A 17,358-nucleotide genomic window follows, 5' to 3' on the forward strand; every position below is an offset into this window, starting at 1 on the left:
CACAATATGCCATGAGGGACCTCCTAGTGGGAGGGGGGTTCTCTGAATTAATTTTGACTACCTGGTATTTTTTAATGTGCACCCAAACCATGGTAAAAAAAATCCCATTTGCATTACACCCCCATCGGAATGTGGCCAGCTGCGAATGGGATTTGAACCCGCAACCTTGAGCTCAGCAGCAAGGACGTCACAGCCACTCAGCTGCTACGGCGGGCCTACGTCCTCGTACTGCAACACTGATATCAAAAACATTATTAAATAATTCTGGTGAATGAGCAAGGGTGAATCGCATACACTTCTTGGACACACTGTAGTGCTTAACCATAGCATACGTGCCAATTTGTAGAATGGACATGAGCATACCAAAGGCATTCTCCAAAGTAAAAGGTATCGAAATATAAGTAAGAAAAAAATAAATGAGCGTGATCACCGCCCAGTGAAAAATCTGTGGCTTGATTTTTGCTGCACAAGTGCACACACCTCCAGTTTACGCGTGTCCTGCTGAAGAGCGAGACGTGCGCTGATCATGTCCCTCATCTCGGGTTCCGCACTCTCGATGTAGGCGACGAGCTCGTTCCCGGCTTGGTTAAGCGCAGCCTGTTCTTCAGAAGGAAGACGTGACCCGTGGCTCAGCACCAAGCCTGGAAGCCTCCTCACGATCCTCAACACTTCGACGAGCTGTGCATCCAATGGCTACAGAGGACGGGAAACGGCAACATGTGAGTCAGAAATGCATGTGACAGTGGCGCAGGACACTGCAACAATGCTGTGGACTGCTGGCGGACCCCACTGTTTCAATCTTACGTTCAGCTTCTGCGCACAACACCTTCGCTTGAAGTCTTACTGGCCACTGTTCGATTCAGCAGCAAGTACAGTTGAACCTCAATATAACAAAGTTGGGTCCGACACAAAAATACCTTCGTTATATCCGATATTCGTTACAAGCAAACATGTTTGCTATACTCTGATATCAGCAAGAAACGTTTAATTTTATTTTGTTATATCTGTGTTCATTATATTGAGGTTTGATATAACACCATTTATTAGCTGCACCTCATTCCTTCATGTGAAGTACCATAAGCACCATAAGCATAAATTCCAAGACAAACAAGGAAAAAAAAAGCTCACGAGAACACCACTCAAACGTAATTTCATGTAAGTGTGATGTGTAATTTAACCCTGTTTTTAAGAGCGGTGTAGTCCCAAATGCACATTTCTAAGCTTGAATTGAGGCATTGCTGCAATTGAGAGTGCACATAAAAACAACAATGCACTCCAGTCGCTTTTGCCCTGTACATGTAAACGCCTTCCAGTTCATAGAACACCAGCTGAACTGAATGAAAATAATTGTGCTCCGATTGTGTTGACACTACGCCTTGTAAATAAACTGGCCATACCAACTAGGACAAGATGTTGGGCTGGGCGGTGCGCCATAAGTGATAGATAGAGTCTGCTGCACAAATGAATGCAGCAGAGTACCGGTACACAGGATGTGTGCAGTGTTCCTTTCACTGAGGAACCACATTAATAGCTGAACAATTTGGAACATAGTCTGCCCCAGAGTGCAAGTGGGGCTTAGAACGTGATAACATCTTCAGGGCACCTCTGCAAGTTCATATATTATGAGCAGATGCCTGAAAGGAACTTTTGACCTTTGACAGACAGCACTTGATCTGCAAGAATAATTATAGTTGGCTTCTTTCCATTACAGACAAATAATGATAGTTTTAGTGACTATGGTGTTATTTAAAGCGCACAAGGCATTTGGCATAGATTTCTTTTTGCACCTTATTACTGAGATGAAATTCGTCGGGGAGCAAAGGAATAATGAGCACCCATTGTTTGAGTGTGGTATCGCGAGGCTGTGTTCAGAGTGCCACAGTTGAACAGACTGCATTTCAATCAGCCCAAAGGCTGATGTAGCTCAGCTTCTTGAAGCAAGACACAAGAAATCTCACCTCCAATGATTCTTGAAAGTCTGCAGGTTCTGACAGCGCACTCCTTGCGCGCTTTCGCCAGATGATGATGAGGTGAATGATGCGCAGGTAAATGATGCGGAACCTCTGTGGCTCGATGCCAGGGTCTTCTTCTAACTCGTGCAGGTTAGAGACAATCTCGGTCCATGTATTGTGCAAGGACTCTGGGCTTGAGTCCGACGGCGCTTCGTCGAGCCAAGAAGATGGCGTAGCGGTGTCCTTTTGAAGGAGTACAGAACACCGGTTAGTTTTATTCCAGAAGCCAGTGGTGCGCCTACCTATGGCTATTCTCCCTGTGAAATTTGCTGTAAGACTTTAAAGCAAACAAGAACATAATGTGAAGGCAAACTCTTTCAGTGAGGCCGACCCTTCCGAGTGCTATGAAAGGGAACACACAAATTGCTTTTAGGAGGTCGTAGTGGCTAGACGAACATTCCCCCCCCCTCCCCCCACAGTGGTGCAGACTAAATGTTAAACAGGAAAGGTAGTACTTCCTATTAAATGCGTCAGATTGTAATCCTCACATCACGAGTAATTCTTGCTTAGAAATGAATTCGGTGTGCTCCCTCTTGTATTGCTCGTGAATGTAACAGCAGCTGCGTGGCACCTTTGAACTTTCTTTGCACCAAGTAACACTCGTTCATCTTGTTAATCATACTTCATTCTCCTACGAGGCGAGCAACGCTACAGCTACTGCATCCTACCACGTGAAAGCATGTAATGTCCACAATAATTCAAGCAATCTACATCTCTAAAGGTGTTACGTGACTAAAATACAGCACAGAAGCACAAAATGCAATAATGAAAAAGCAGAAAGCAAGTTGGAAGAATTGCAGAGAGAAACGCCGAATTGCTAGCTTAAATCTTATTAGACAAAAAACACTGGCAAACACGTGAACATGTGTTCGCACAGGTATGACCTATGTTCAACAAAACTGTGCTTACACAGATAAATAGGGTGAGGGCATTACAAAAGACTAGCAAAAGTTGGAACATTGGTTTGTATTAATATGTGCTTTCTAACTTTTCTTCCTTGCAGTTTTGCACTGCATTTCAACCACATACTTTGACTAACCTGTCAGACAGCCATTCTGCTTAGAAGTATTGAAGCCAGAAAAATTCATTGTCCATTCGTGTACGCTGTGGCGGCTTATTCAAGTGCCACGACAAACTGCCTATAGTGAGAAAATCTGCTTACTGTGGAGGGCTGCCTGGCACGGTGCACTTCTTGCAGGACTTGTTCGGTTGTAGGAGTGTCTCCGGTGTCCTGCTGGGGCACCGATTCTGGGCTTCTCAGTAGCTTGAGCACAGCACACTCATGGTCTTGCAAAGACTGGTTCAGTTCCTGAAGAAAGACACAGAAAACTCTTTTTGTCTGAAGGAATGTGGTTGCGAGCACTGAGAACATGGCATCTCAGGGTCAGTCTCGCCTGTGCTTTTTTGCCCGTACCCTTCTAACCTGCTGCCTCGATGTGGTCTTTCATATAAAGTGTTTATTATGGACACTGGTTTGTTCAGTGAGTGGTGATCTTTAAAATTACTAGCTAACTGTCACCAATCGCGTGATGTGGCAGGACTGCTCAGCGTGTGCGTGGTAGACTTGGTGGAGTGAAGGCATCCCACCTTTGCTTCATCTAGTTGCCTTATTGATCCCTCTTGGTAGGGTTAGTGACATCTGACATGCTCATACGCCACAACTAGCATTGTGCCATATTTAGCACCCACACGGGTCAAAAAGCAGACGCCCGGGCGGAGCAACCGCTGGCATGGCAAGGCTAAATCCACTTGTAGCTAATATGGTGCTCCTTCTCCTTATATAAGGTGACCTCCTTGGGCGTTTAGAATTGACGGAGTTTCCAAAATGTGTGAACTAGCATGATGGGAATAAACAGCGCAACGTTTACGCAGACCACAGGCAAAGAAGACACACACAAGCACTGACGTGCGTCTTCTTTGCCTACGGTTTGCATAAAAGTTATGCTCTTTATTTACATCCCGCAACTGTACCAACTCGCCCAAGTATCTGCTCTTATAAACTAGCAGTGTGCTGAAGAATGCAGTGGACTAGCATGCACCTCACGCAGTTAGTAAAGTGAAAGCAATACCTGAATGAACTGCCGTCTTGGGAGGGTTTCCTCATTGCTGGAGGTCAGCAACTGTTCTTGTTCTTTCCTATCTCGCTCGACTGCCTGGAGACGGTCCTCGATGGCACGGGAACGCTCTTCCAAGAGGCTGTACACGTTGCCAAGTTCACTTTGGAGGAGGGCAAACCTCTCCAGGGCCTCTCGGTTGGCCTCGGGTGATAGGAGCCGTGACTGGGCCTCCAGGTCTGCCAGCTGAGCTTCCCGAGATGCAGTTTCAGCCACAAGTTGCTGCGTGGTGAAGCGCAACACGAGATCGGTTAGATGGATAAGCATGAAGGGACGACCGGCACCTTGAGAGCAATTCGTGTCAAACCAGACCAGCTATTTCCTTGCATGCCTGTTTGTATATCATGTAAGCGAGCTGTATAATGTGACATCACAAAGACATGACAGCGCCATCGCTTTCAGTAGTGTAGATAAAAAGACGGCCATCCCTTCTGCACATTGTGCAAGTACTGAAGAGCATGTGTGAGTGCTACAGAGCAATTACAATGAACTCAGTAAGCATGAGGCTTGTTGCTGAAAGACAAGATGAACATTCTGCAGCAAATTTGTGCAGGTTTCTTTTAATCATTCTCGTTTAATGCAGCAGATAGCAAAAGGATGAGAGGGGAGGGGAGGTATATTAACATGCATTTATAGAGAGAAGGAATTTGTATTTTTGCTTCATTCGAAAGAGGCCTAAATGATAACAGCAAATGCAGCTTATGGAACTCTTGCAGAAACTAATAATAACAATGATAAAAAAATAATAGCCTGAAGCCAACATATTATACACACATTTGTTTCAGAGTTAGTTATATCGAGTGCACCTTTCAGCTCAACAAAACATTCACTAAACAGTCACAGCCATAAAGTAGATCAAAAAGGTGAAACGGGTTAAGGAAGGTGTTTGTTTGTAAATGGCGTAGGACAACTGCTTGCGCCCTGTTTAGGTTTTTGTGTGGTGATGGGAACGTTCTTCTGGCTTGTTGGTAATCTTTGTGATGTCCTATCTGGTCAGTCTGTCTCCTTCTGCTTGGGGGTCTTCCCAAGAGGCTGACTGGGTGCGGTCTGTCAGCTCTCGCTATATATGAATTACATATTTTTTTCTTTCTCAGCTAGTTCAATACATAGGCAGTTCGACCTACATTCGTGTTGAACCTATTTTTGAGTGAACAAGGCACTTGGTATCATGCGACCCCATAAGGGAACTGCAGGCGCAGTGCTCAAGTACGCCGTAATATATAAACTACCATCGCCACTCTGCCTACTATCATCATCATCATCATCATCATCATCCTGGTTATGCCCGCTGCAGGGCAAAGGCCTCTTCCACACTTCTCCAACTACCCGGTCATGTACTAATTGTGGCCATGTCGTCACTGCAAACTTCTTAATCTCATCCGCCCACCTAACTCTCTGCCGCCCCCTGCTACGCTTCCCTTCCCTTGGAATCCATTCCGTAACTCTTAATGACCATCGGTTATCTTCGCTCCTCATTACGTATCCTGCCCATGCCCATTTCTTTTTCTTGATTTCAACTAAGATGTCATTAAGTCGCGTTTGTTCCCTCACCCAATCTGCTCTTTTCTTAACCTTTAACGTTACACCCATCATTCTTCTTTCCATAGCTCGTTGCGTCGTCTTCAATTTAAGTATAACCCTTTTCGTAAGCCTCCAGGTTTCTGCCCCGTAGGTGAGTACTGGTAAGACACAGCTATTATATACTTTTCTCTTGAGGGATAATGGAAACCTGCTGTTCATGATCTGAAAATGCCTGCCAAATGCACCCCAGCCCATTCTTATTCTTCTAATTATATCAGTCTCATGATCCAGATCTGTGGTCACTACCTACCCTAAGCAAATGTATTCCCTTACCACTTCCAGTGCCTCACTACCTATTGTAAACTGCTGCTCTCTTCCGAGACTGTTAAACATTACTTTAGTTTTCTGCAGATTAATTTTTAGACCCACTCTTCTGCTTTTCCTCTCCAGGTCAGTGAGCCTACTATGCCTACTATGCCTACTATGCCTTTCTGCATCCCTTTGCCACAGCATCTTTTGCAGCACTCATCAGTTACTGGAAGGACAAAAAACTGCGCAAGAAACTTCGCTGGCAGCACCACACCTGTATTCCTACTACCCCCCCCCCCCCCTCCTGTGCACTCTCACAAACAGTGCACTGGGCCAATCCAAAAGACGGAGGAGTTGGTGACACAATTACGGCATGTTGATGAGTCTACACGATTGACGGTGCTAATAAATGGCTACTATGCAAGGAAGCACGGATAGGATGAGTGTCGAACTGCCAAGCACGTTTAATGTTTACTTTGTGCGAAAATCCAGCATCTAGTGTACTTTGCAGTACGCTTGTGCAGACAGAAGGTGATAGAAAATGTATAAAAAAAAAAAAGAAAAGTCACAGGCTCTGCAAAACTCACCCTCAGCTCCTGAAGCAGGTCTTGGAGCACAACAGGGTTGCTGAGTGCGTCGAGGTGGACGCTCAGCAGCCTCTGCAAATCGCTGATCCACACATGAAGTGATTCTAGGCCAAGCCAGAACTGCATGCTTTGTTCATCCTACAAGAAAAAACAAGAAAAAAAAACATTATCCAAATGCTGCTTAACAGGAGAAGAACACTTAATGGAGTAATTTTTAAACCTTTAAAACTTAAGCCAGTTATAGCTTAAGTGTTTCTTCTTTTTCGTGGAACAAAACTGCACCTTCTACGATGCCTAATGCAGATATCTTTAACCAAAAGGTTAGTCTCCCAGATGTCAAGCCACGTTTAGACTATGAGTGCTCATATACTAACGAGATGTTTATATTAACGACTCTGTACTGTATGGGCACAATTAGTGATTTATTTACCACAGTTTTGCTTTACAATGCCAGAATGAGAGCAACATGACACGTAAAAAAGAAAGAAAGGTAATCATGCTGAAGACTATTGCCAATTCAAGGTCTCACAAAACAGAAGCACTGTAATATCAGCACGGAATTGGCAGGCATTAATTGCTACGCTGTGAAAAGGGCTACCGCACCTGTTGTAATCACAAATCACTTGCGACCAACATGAAAATCAAGAGAAATTAAAGGCTGTTTTCATCTCACACTTACTTTAAGGGTCTCTCAGTATTTACTGTACCTTTATTACATACTGTGTACACACTCCTTACTGTAAGTAGTTCATTATTAGCCGGCAATGCTTGATTCCACTTATTTAGTTAGGTGACACTGTTTCATGCTATATACAGCCTATCACTAATATGTAAAGGCCAGTTAGCCACTAATGACAATGGCCGAATCGCATTTACTTTTTTTTTATATGCTCTACATACTGTGGTTTTATATGTCTGAAGCACCAAAGCTACACTCTTCCTGCCTGAGGTACAATATACAGCAGCCTGGACCAACCACTGGTTTAATGACAGTCACAGAAGAGAAAAAGTAAAAAGGTACTTAGTGAGTAATAGATAAAAGGCATGTAATTTTGATGGAAAAATAAAGTTGTGCTCATCAGCAAGAAGAGACCCATTACCAAAACTGAGACATTGAGCTCCACTAAGAGCTTCACCAGAGAATTTAGGACATACCATGCCAGGCTTTGGCGATTCTGCTTGAGGTGCTGGCAACTCCGTTGAGTCAAGCCGGCGTGCGAGCTGCTGAAGTTGATCTGACAGTTCCCTATAATGCCTTGCCATCTCTGGGTGCTCCAAATGGTAGAGCTCCAAAATCTGACACACCTCTTCGTCGTACAGCTGTTGAGACATGCCGTTGATGTGCTGTTGTGCTTCCTGAAAATTGTCACGTTGTCAGTAACATGCCTAAGAAAATCTTGTGGTGTGTCCGAATGCTTCGGTGGATGCAACTTCTTAGTACAATGCTTGTGCTATGCAGCAGTGGAACAATTTCTCTTGCTCGGATTAAGCAACACCCAATCGCAGTAAGGTGCAAGCCACTTTAAGCAACTAGTTGTGCACGTGTTAAGGTAACCTGCAGCGTGCTTCATCATACATATTGCGGAACACCAATGAAAAAGTCACAAAAGCATGAGCAAAAGAAAATGCATAAACTTCTGGCTCGCAATTTCCACGTGAGCCATCTCCGTTTCCTGATGTGTTGAAATGCAGAAGCAGCAGCGGCCTTCATGCATGTAGGTTTTGCGTACGCCATTTCTTATCAAATTGGTGTAAAAAACAAACTTTCAAGGCTAGTTATTAAGACTAATGTGTCATCAGAACCACAAGAGATACAATGCGAAAAGTGAGGTACGGCAACTGTGCCCAGACTTTGTTTTACGCAAGAGTCACCCATTTTAGATGTGAGAAACAATTCACCAGTAATCTCGCACAAGCGCATTTTCTCAACGACCAGTGCTGGGGTGCCTCTCCTGATAGCAATGGGCATGATAAAAGGCATGACAATGATTGTCATGAACCTCTGTGAAAACATGGCTTGGTTATTGGCAGAGGCATTTCATCTGTGGCAGTAATCTAAACAGGTTATAAGGCATTAAAGGGACGCTAAAGGCAAATAATAAGTCAAGCTAAAGTGATAGATCAGTGCTTCAGAATCTCTAAGGTGTCGCTATTATTGCGAACAGAGCCTTAATAAGCTAGAAATTGAGGTAAATGCAGGACATGATTAGAGACTCCCCCGGGACATTCAAGTACTTGCTCGATGATGAAAGCACTCCTCAGTTAACTTTTGTCACTAGTACTGAACCACTCGTTGCACAAAACATCCTTGTATTGTATTATAAGACGAAATGAAATGCTACTTATCCAGTTTTATTTCACTTTTAGAAAAAGTACTCATTGAAGCAACCCTGACAACGATGCGGGCAGTCGAAGGGTTTCGTTTTTGCTCGACTCCACGCCGCCCACGCCTTCGTGTTTCAGTAGCTATCGTGTACTGCTGTGCTGGTTTTGCTGGCTTGCGAAACTCGCACAAACTGTTAGGAGGGAAGAATTCAACTTCCATGTGATGACACGAGATGCCTGAATGGTCTACGCCACTTGACCAAAAAGCAGCTGCAACAGCGAATCCGCCGCTCAGTCTTGGCTCGGTACTGCCGTCTGTCGGGTGCCGTTTTACTCACCGATGGTAGCAAAGGGTGGCGACGGCATATGCAACATCACCACTCCTCCAGTTCGATGGCGGGAGATTTGAAATGCAATAAAGGTATTCGGATCCTTCAGATGCAATTTTCTCGTAAACTAAGTATTTTCTTGGCACAAAACCAGCACTGCGAGGTTTCTGGAATGGTATTTAAACAGTCCATGTCGACTTGGTATTTGCCTTTAGTGTCCCTTTAACAACTGTCAGTAGTGACTGCAAGTTTTGTTGCAAGCTTAGACTAACAAATTAAAAATGACAAATTTTCATCCAAAAAAATCTTTTCAACATACCTGTATCTTCCGCTGCCTTTCGTTCCCTTGAAGTGAAGACGCTTCCCTCAAGAGCCTCTCAATTATGAAGATCTGGCGGAAGACCAGTATCATGACGGTGGTCATCTGTGAAGGCCATTTGGGATCGATAAGCCAATCAGGCAAAAGTCCTTCAGTGTCCACACTGGATGATGGCGATTCCACCAGCCTTCCTCCTGTGATGTCAGCTGAAAAGCGTGTGGCCGCCTTGGCTGGCTCTTCGCTGCCGTCTCCATGTTGGAGCCCCGCAGCTTTCTGTTTGCTGTCATCGCCATATTTGTTGAACTCACTTTTAACTACGGGAGCCGCTTCTGTGTGCGGTGCAGCACCGAAACTGGGTATCCAACTGTACAGCATTTGGCCCATGCTTGACTGTTGTCCAGGCAGAGGAGGTATGCTCTGAGACGTGGTCGTATCAGCTTTGACTAACTCATCAACCTTCTCAAAACTGGCTCGAACTGACCTTTCTGGAGCTGGTGTCTGAACTGTGTAATCAACAACATCCTGATGGAGACGCTCAACTGAGGAGGTGTGAAGAGACAAGTCCTGTGGAACCCACCGAGTGGCTGAAGCCTTACCTAATACATCTGATATGAATCCTGGCGGTGGAGGACTCTGACTACTGTCGGTCTTCTTTCGACTGTCTTGATATGTGGAATGCCCACTATGCTCCAATGGTGGTGATGGTGATTTAGATGCTGACCGTCTACCTGCATGACTTGACACTGCTGAGGCCACCAGAAAGGTTTCACCCTTTTGCCTTTGTTTGTGTTTCTTCTGTCGGCCCTTGGATGCCTTGGGCTCGTCGTAGGGCCGGTGACTGTGCAACACAGAAAACGAGTCATCAGTTCCAGTAGAATAAATTGAAATATTATCATCATGCTCGCTACAAACATCAGATGGATGGGGTTGCTCCGCAAGAATTCTGCAGTCTCCCACAGATGTGCTTGGTACATCTCTATGGAAGGATTGAAGTCCTTCACTAAGCCTGGGTTCAAATGGAGCTTGTACACCTGGTTGCAATTCTTCAGAGAAACTGGTCTCAGGTTCAAAGGGAGCCGAAGGCACGGCACGCTCAAAACCATCAAAGGACTGCGGAGTTGCGTCATGACAAACACCAACCTGTGGCTCTGACTTGTCAGCCAGAATTTCCGATTGAAGTGAAACCGGCACTGTAGTTGGATCAGAATCAACAATGTTTTGCACAGCAGGATCAACGTGATCATCAGTACTGTCCCAAGACGTAATGCTTTTTGCAGCAGCTACCAAGCTAGAAAACCAGCCTTGGCTTTGTTGTTCATTAACTTCTTTACCTCGAACCTTCTCTCGTGTGTCTCTCTCACTTTCATGATCACTGGGTTCACTTATAAAAGCTGAAGGTGCCAAAGGTACTTCAAACTCCTTTTCACCTTCTTTGATGATGCAAGATACATCAGTGGTGATGTTTGTTTGGGTGGTACTCTCCTTATTTAGAATGTCTGCTGGCTTAACTTTCCAGGCAGGCTCCGCCTTCTTACACTGTGGCTCCCCAAGGCTCTTTTCCAAGCCAGAAAGAATAATCACAGTAGACTCCTCTCTTGTAATGCCCTCTCTGCTTGGAAGCTTGGTTTCAGTGAGCTTTTCTGTGTCAGAACCAGGCTCTGCAAAGAACTCTGGCAACTTCTTGCCATCCTTGATGATGCGAGCCATTTCCGTAATGCAGACCGTTTCAGCGTCTTTCTGGTCATGTGGCTCATCGGATGGCTTAGTTGACTTGCCGTTCTTTTTCTCGCCAGGTTCCCTGTCACCAGCCTCTGTCTTCTTAGGTATCTCCTTCCAGCCAAAGATAGTCAGAGTGGGCTCCTTTCCAGGTGTGCCCTCTCTTCTTGGAAGCTTGGTGGGCTCTTGCGTTTCAGCACCAGGTTCTCCAGAGAATGCTGGCTCCTTCTTACCTCCCTCGATGATGCGAGTCACTTCAGTGATGATGACCATTTCGGGTTCTTTTTGGTCATGTGGCTCATCAGATGGCTTCTCTGGCTTGCCTTTTTTTTTCTTGCCAGGTTCCTTGTCATCAGCTTCCGGCTTCTCAGGTATCTCCTTCCAGCCAAAGATAGTCGGAGAGGGCTCCTTTCCAGGTGTGCCCTCTCTGCTTGGACGCTTGGTGGCCTCTTGCGTTTCAGCACCACGTTCTCCAGGGAATGCTGGCGCCTCCTTACCTTCCTCGATGATGCGAGTCACTTCAGTGATGATGACCGTTTCGGAATCTTTCCGCTTATGTGGCTCATTGGATGGCTTCATTGGCTTGCCCTTCTTTTTCTCGCCAGGCTCCTTGTCATCGGCTTCTGGCTTCTCAGGTGTCTCCTTCCAGCCAAAGATAGTCGGAGAGGGCTCCTTTCCAGGTGTGCCCTCTCTGCTTGGAAGCTTGGTGGGCTCTTGTGTTTCAGCACCAGGTTCTCCAGGGAATGCTGGCTCTTTCCCGCCTTCCTTAATGATGCGAGTCACTTCAGTGATGATGACCATTTCGGGTTCTTTTTGGTCATGTGGCTCATCAGATGGCTTCTCTGGCTTGCCCTTCTTTTCCTTGCCAGGCTCCTTGTCATCAGCTTTTGGCTTCGCAGGTGTCTCCTTCCAGCCAAAAATAGTGGGAGTGGGCTCCTTTCCAGGTGTGCCCTCTCTGCTTGGAAGCTTGGTGGGCTCTTGCATTTCAGCACCAGGTTCTCCAGGGAATGCTGGCTCCTTCATACCTTCCTTGATGATGTGAGTCACTTCAGTGATGATGACCGTTTCGGGTTCTTTTTGGTCATGTGGCTCATCAGATGGCTTCTCTGGCTTGCCCTTCTTTTTCTTGTCAGCCTCCTTGTCATCAGCTTCCGGCTTTGCAGGTGTCTCCTTCCAGCCATAAATAGTCTGAGTGGGCTCCTTTCCAGGTGTGCCCTCTCTGCTTCGAAGCTTGGTGGGCTCTTGCATTTCAGCACCAGGTTCTCCAGGGAATGCTGGCGCCTTCATACCTTCCTCGATGATGCGAGTCACTTCAGTCATGATGACCGTTTCGGGTTCTTTCCGCTCATGTGGCTCATCGGATGGCTTCTTTGGCTTGCCCTTCTTTTTCTTGCCAGGCTCCTTGTCATCAGCTTCCGGCTTCGCAGGTGTCTCCTTCCAGCCAAAGATAGTTGGAGACGGCTCCTTTCCAGGTGTGCCCTCTCTGCTTGGAAGCTTGGTGGGCTCTTGCGTCTCAGTACCAGGTTCTCCAGGGAATGCTGGCTCTTTCTTACCTTCCTCGATGATGCGAGTCACTTCAGTGATGATGACTGCTTCGGGTTCTTTCTGATCATGTGGCTCATCGGATGGCTTCTTTGGCTTGCCCTTCTTTTTCTTGCCAGGCTCCTTGTCATCAGCTTCCGGCTTCGCAGGTGTCTCCTTCCAGCCAAAGATAGTCGCAGCAGGCTTCTTTCCAGGTGTGCCCTCTCTGCTTGGAAGCTTGGTGGGCTCTTGCGTTTCAGCTCCAGGTTCTCCAGGGAATGCTGGCTCCTTCATACCTTCCTCTATGATGCGAGTCACTTCAGTCATGATGACCGTTTCGGGTTCTTCCTGACCATGTGGCTCATCAGATGGCTTCTTTGGCTTGCCCTTCTTTTTCTTGCCAGGTTCCTTGTCATCTGCTTCGGGCTTCTCAGGTGTCTCCTTCCAGCCGAAGATAGTCGGAGAGGGCTCCTTTCCAGGTGTGCCCTCTCTGCTTGGGCGCTTGGTGGCCTCTTGCGTTTCAGCACCACGTTCTCCAGGGAATGCTGGTGCCTTCTTACCTTCCTCAATGATGCGAGTCACTTCAGTGATGATGACCCTTTCGGAATCTTTCCGCTTATGTGGCTCATCGGATGGCTTCATTGGCTTGCCCTTCTTTTTCTCGCCAGGCTCCTTGTCATCGGCTTCTGGCTTCTCAGGTGTCTCCTTCCAGCCAAAGATAGTCGGAGTGGGCTCCTTTCCAGGTGTGCCTTCTCTGCTTGGAAGGTTGGTGGGCTCTTGTGTTTCAGCACAAGGTTCTCCAGGAAATGCTGGCTCTTTCTTACCTTCCTCTATGATGCGAGTCACTTCAGTCATGATGACCGTTTCGGGTTCTTTCTGATCATGTGGCTCATCAGATGGCTTCTTTGGCTTGCCCTTCTTTTTCTTGCCAGGTTCCTTGTCATCTGCTTCTGGCTTCTCAGGTGTCTCCTTCCAGCCAAAGATAGTCGGAGTGGGCTCCTTTCCAGGTGTGCCCTCTCTGCTTGGAAGCTTGGTGGGCTCTTGCGTTTCAGCACCAGGTTCTACAGGGAATGCTGGCTCCTTCTTACCTTCCTCGATGATGCGAGTCACTTCAGCGATGATGCCCATTTCGGTTTCTTTGTGGTCATGTGGCTCATCAGATGGCTTCTCTGGCTTGCGCTTCTTTTTCTTGCCAGGCTCCTTGTCATCAGCTTCCGGCTTCTCAGGTGTCTCCTTCCAGCCAAAGATAGTTGGAGAGGGCTCCTTTCCAGGTGTGCCCTCTCTACTGGGAAGCTTGGTGGGCTCTTGCGTCTCAGTACCAGGTTCTCCAGGGAATGCTGGCTCTTTCTTACCTTCCTCGATGATGCGAGTCACTTCAGTGATGATGACTGTTTCGGGTTCTTTCTGATCATGCCGCTCATCGGATGGCTTCTTTGGCTTGCCCTTCTTTTTATGGCCAGGTTCCTTGTCATCGGCTTCTGGCTTCTCAGTTGTTTCCTTCCAGCCAAAAATAGTCGGAGTGGGCTCCTTTCCAGGTGTGCCCTCTCTGTTTGGAAGGTTGGTAGGCTCTTGTGTTTCAGCACCAGGTTCTACAGGGAGCCCTGGCTCTTTCTCGCCTTCCTTAATGATGCGAGTCACTTCAGTGATGATGACCATTTCGGGTTCTTTTTGGTCACGTGGCTCATCAGATGGCTTCCCTGGCTTGCCCTTCTTTTTCTTGCCAGGCTCCTTGTCATCAGCTTCTGGCGTCGCAGGTGTCTCCTTCCAGCCAAAGATAGTCGGAGAGGGCTCCTTTCCAGGTGTGCCCTCTCTGCTTGGAAGCTTGGTGGGCTCTTGTGTTTCAGCACCAGGTTCTCCAGGGAATGCTGGCTCCTCCTTACCTTCCTCGATGATGCGAGTCACTTCAGTGATGATCACGGTCTCGGGTTCTTTCCGCTCATGTGGCTCATCGGATGGCTTCTTTGGCTTGCCCTTCTTTTTCTTGTCAGGTTCCTTGTCATCGGCTTGTGGCTTCTCAGGTGTCTCCTTCCAGCCAAAGATAGTCGGAGTGGGCTCCTTTCCAGGTGTGACCTCTCTGCTTGGAAGCTTGGTGGGCTCTTGCGTTTCAGCTCCAGGTTCTCCAGGGAATGCTGGCTCCTTCATACCTTCCTCTATGATGCGAGTCACTTCAGTCATGATGACCGTTTCGGGTTCTTTCTGATCATGCGGCTCATCAGATGGCTTCTTTGGCTTGCCCTTCTTTTTCTTGCCAGGTTCCTTGTCATCTGCTTCTGGCTTCTCTGTCTCCTTCCAGCCGAAGATACTCGGAGAGGGCTCCTTTCCAGGTGTGCCCTCTCTGCTTGGACGCTTGGTGGCCTCTTGCGTATCAGCACCACGTTCTCCAGGGAATGCTGGTGCCTTCTTACCTTCCTCAATGATGCGAGTCACTTCAGTAATGATGATGGTCTCGGGTTCTTTCCGCTCATGTGGCTCATCGGATGGCTTCTTCGGCTTGCCCTTCTTTTCCTTGCCAGGTTCCTTGTCATCGGCTTGTGGCTTCTCAGGTGTCTCCTTCCAGCCAAAGATAGTGGGAGTGGGCTCCTTTCCAGGTGTGCCCTCTCTGCTTGGAAGCTTGGTGGGCTCTTGCGTTTCAGCACCAGGTTCTCCAGGGAATGCTGGCTCCTTCTTACCTTCCTCGATGATGCGAGTCACTTCAGTGATGATGACCGTTTCGGATTCTTTCCGCTCATGTGGCTCATCGGATGGCTTCATTGGCTTGCCCTTCTTTTTCTTGCCAGGCTCCTTGTCATCGGCTTCTGGCTTCTCAGGTGTCTCCTTCCAGCCAAAGATAGTCGGAGAGGGCTGCTTTCCAGGTGTGCCCTCTCTGCTTGGAAGCTTGGTGGGCTCTTGTGTTTCAGCACCAGGTTCTCCAGGGAATGCTGGCTCCTTCTTACGTTCCTCGATGATGTGAGTCACTTCAGTGATGATGACTGTTTCGGGTTCTTTCTGATCATGCGGCTCATCGGATGGCTTCTTTGGCTTGCCCTTCTTTTTATGGCCAGGTTCCTTGTCATCGGCTTCTGGCTTCTCAAGTGCTTCCTTCCAGCCAAAGATAGTCGGAGTGGGCTCCTTTCCAGGTGTGCCCTCCCTGCTTGGAAGCTTGGTAGGCTCTTGTGTTTCAGCACCAGGTTCTACAGGGAGCCCTGGCTCGTTCTCGCCTTCCTTAATGATGCGAGTCACTTCAGTGATGATGACCATTTCGGCTTCTTTTTGGTCACGTGGCTCATCAGATGGCTTCTCTGGCTTGCCCTTCTTTTTCTTGCCAGGCTCCTTGTCATCAGCTTCCGGCTTCTCAGGTGTCTCCTTCCAGCCAAAGATAGTTGGAGAGGGCTCCTTTCCAGGTGTGCCCTCTCTGCTTGGAAGCTTGGTGGGTTCTTGCGTCTCAGTACCAGGTTCTCCAGGGAATGTTGGCTCTTTCGTACCTTCCTCGATGATGCGAGTCACTTCAGTGATGATGACTGTTTCGGGTTCTTTCTGATCATGTGGCTCATCAGATGGCTTCTTTGGCTTGCCCTTCTTTTTCTTGTCAGGTTCCTTGTCATCGGCTTGTGGCTCCTCAGGTGTCTCCTTCCAGCCAAAGATAGTTGGAGAGGGCTCCTTTCCAGGTGTGCCCTCTCTGCTTGGAAGCTTGGTGGGCTCTTGCGTTTCAGCACCAGGTTCTACAGGGAATGCTGGCTCCTTCTTACCTTCCTCGATGATGCGAGTCACTTCAGTGATGATGACCGTTTCGGGTTCTTTCTGATCATGTGGCTCATCGGATGGCTTCTTTGGCTTGCCCTTCTTTTTCTTGCCAGGTCGCTTGTCATCAGCTTCTGGCTTCTCAGGTGTCTCCTTCCAGCCAAAGATAGTCTGAGTGGGCTCCTTTCCAGGTGTGCCCTCTCTGCTTGGAAGCTTGGTGGGCTCTTGTGTTTCAGCACCAGGTTCTCCGGGGAGCCCTGGCTCCTTCTCGCCTTCCTTAATGATGCGAGTCACTTCAGCGATGATGCCCATTTCGGGTTCTTTGTGGTCATGTGGCTCATGAGATGGCTTCTCTGGCTTGCCCTTCTTTTTCTTGCCAGGCTCCTTGCCATCAGCTTCCGGCTTCTCAGGTGTCTCCTTCCAGCCAAAGATAGTTGGAGAGGGCTCCTTTCCAGGTGTGCCCTCTCTGCTTGGAAGCTTGGTGGGCTCTTGCGTCTCAGTACCAGGTTCTCCAGGGAATGCTGGCTCTTTCGTACCTTCCTCGATGATGCGAGTCACTTCAGTGATGATGACTGTTTCGGGTTCTTTCTGATCATGTGGCTCATCAGATGGCTTCTTTGGCTTGCCCTTCTTTTTCTTGCCAGGTTCCTTGTCATCGGCTTGTGGCTTCTCAGGTGTCTCCTTCCAGCCAAAGATAGTCGGAGTGGGCTCCTTTCCAGGTGTGCCCTGTCTGCTTGGAAGCTTGGTGGGCTCTTGTGTTTCAGCACCAGGTTCTCCAGGGAATGCTGGCTCTTTCTCGCCTTCCTCTATGATGCGAGTCACTTCAGTGATGATGACCGTTTCGGGTTCTTTCTGATCATGTGGCTCATCAGATGGCTTCTTTGGCTT

At 47.6% G+C, this 17,358-nt stretch overlaps 1 protein-coding gene across 1 annotated transcript in view; it reads right to left on the minus strand.

Moving 5' to 3' along the window:
* LOC142588869 (uncharacterized) overlaps positions 1 to 17,358 on the minus strand; it is a 371,216-nt gene that overhangs the window by 42,002 nt on the left and 311,856 nt on the right. The window contains exons 123-129 of the mRNA XM_075700688.1: positions 9,517 to 17,189; positions 7,699 to 7,899; positions 6,544 to 6,681; positions 4,082 to 4,348; positions 3,175 to 3,321; positions 1,959 to 2,195; positions 481 to 693 (exon numbers count right to left, since the gene is read on the minus strand). Coding sequence (XP_075556803.1) covers positions 481 to 693; positions 1,959 to 2,195; positions 3,175 to 3,321; positions 4,082 to 4,348; positions 6,544 to 6,681; positions 7,699 to 7,899; positions 9,517 to 17,189 — 8,876 coding nt within the window. The remainder of the gene's footprint in view (positions 1 to 480; positions 694 to 1,958; positions 2,196 to 3,174; positions 3,322 to 4,081; positions 4,349 to 6,543; positions 6,682 to 7,698; positions 7,900 to 9,516; positions 17,190 to 17,358) is intronic.

The sequence above is a fragment of the Dermacentor variabilis genome, chromosome 7 (assembly GCF_050947875.1).
Source record: "Dermacentor variabilis isolate Ectoservices chromosome 7, ASM5094787v1, whole genome shotgun sequence".
Classification (NCBI taxonomy): domain Eukaryota; kingdom Metazoa; phylum Arthropoda; class Arachnida; order Ixodida; family Ixodidae; genus Dermacentor; species Dermacentor variabilis.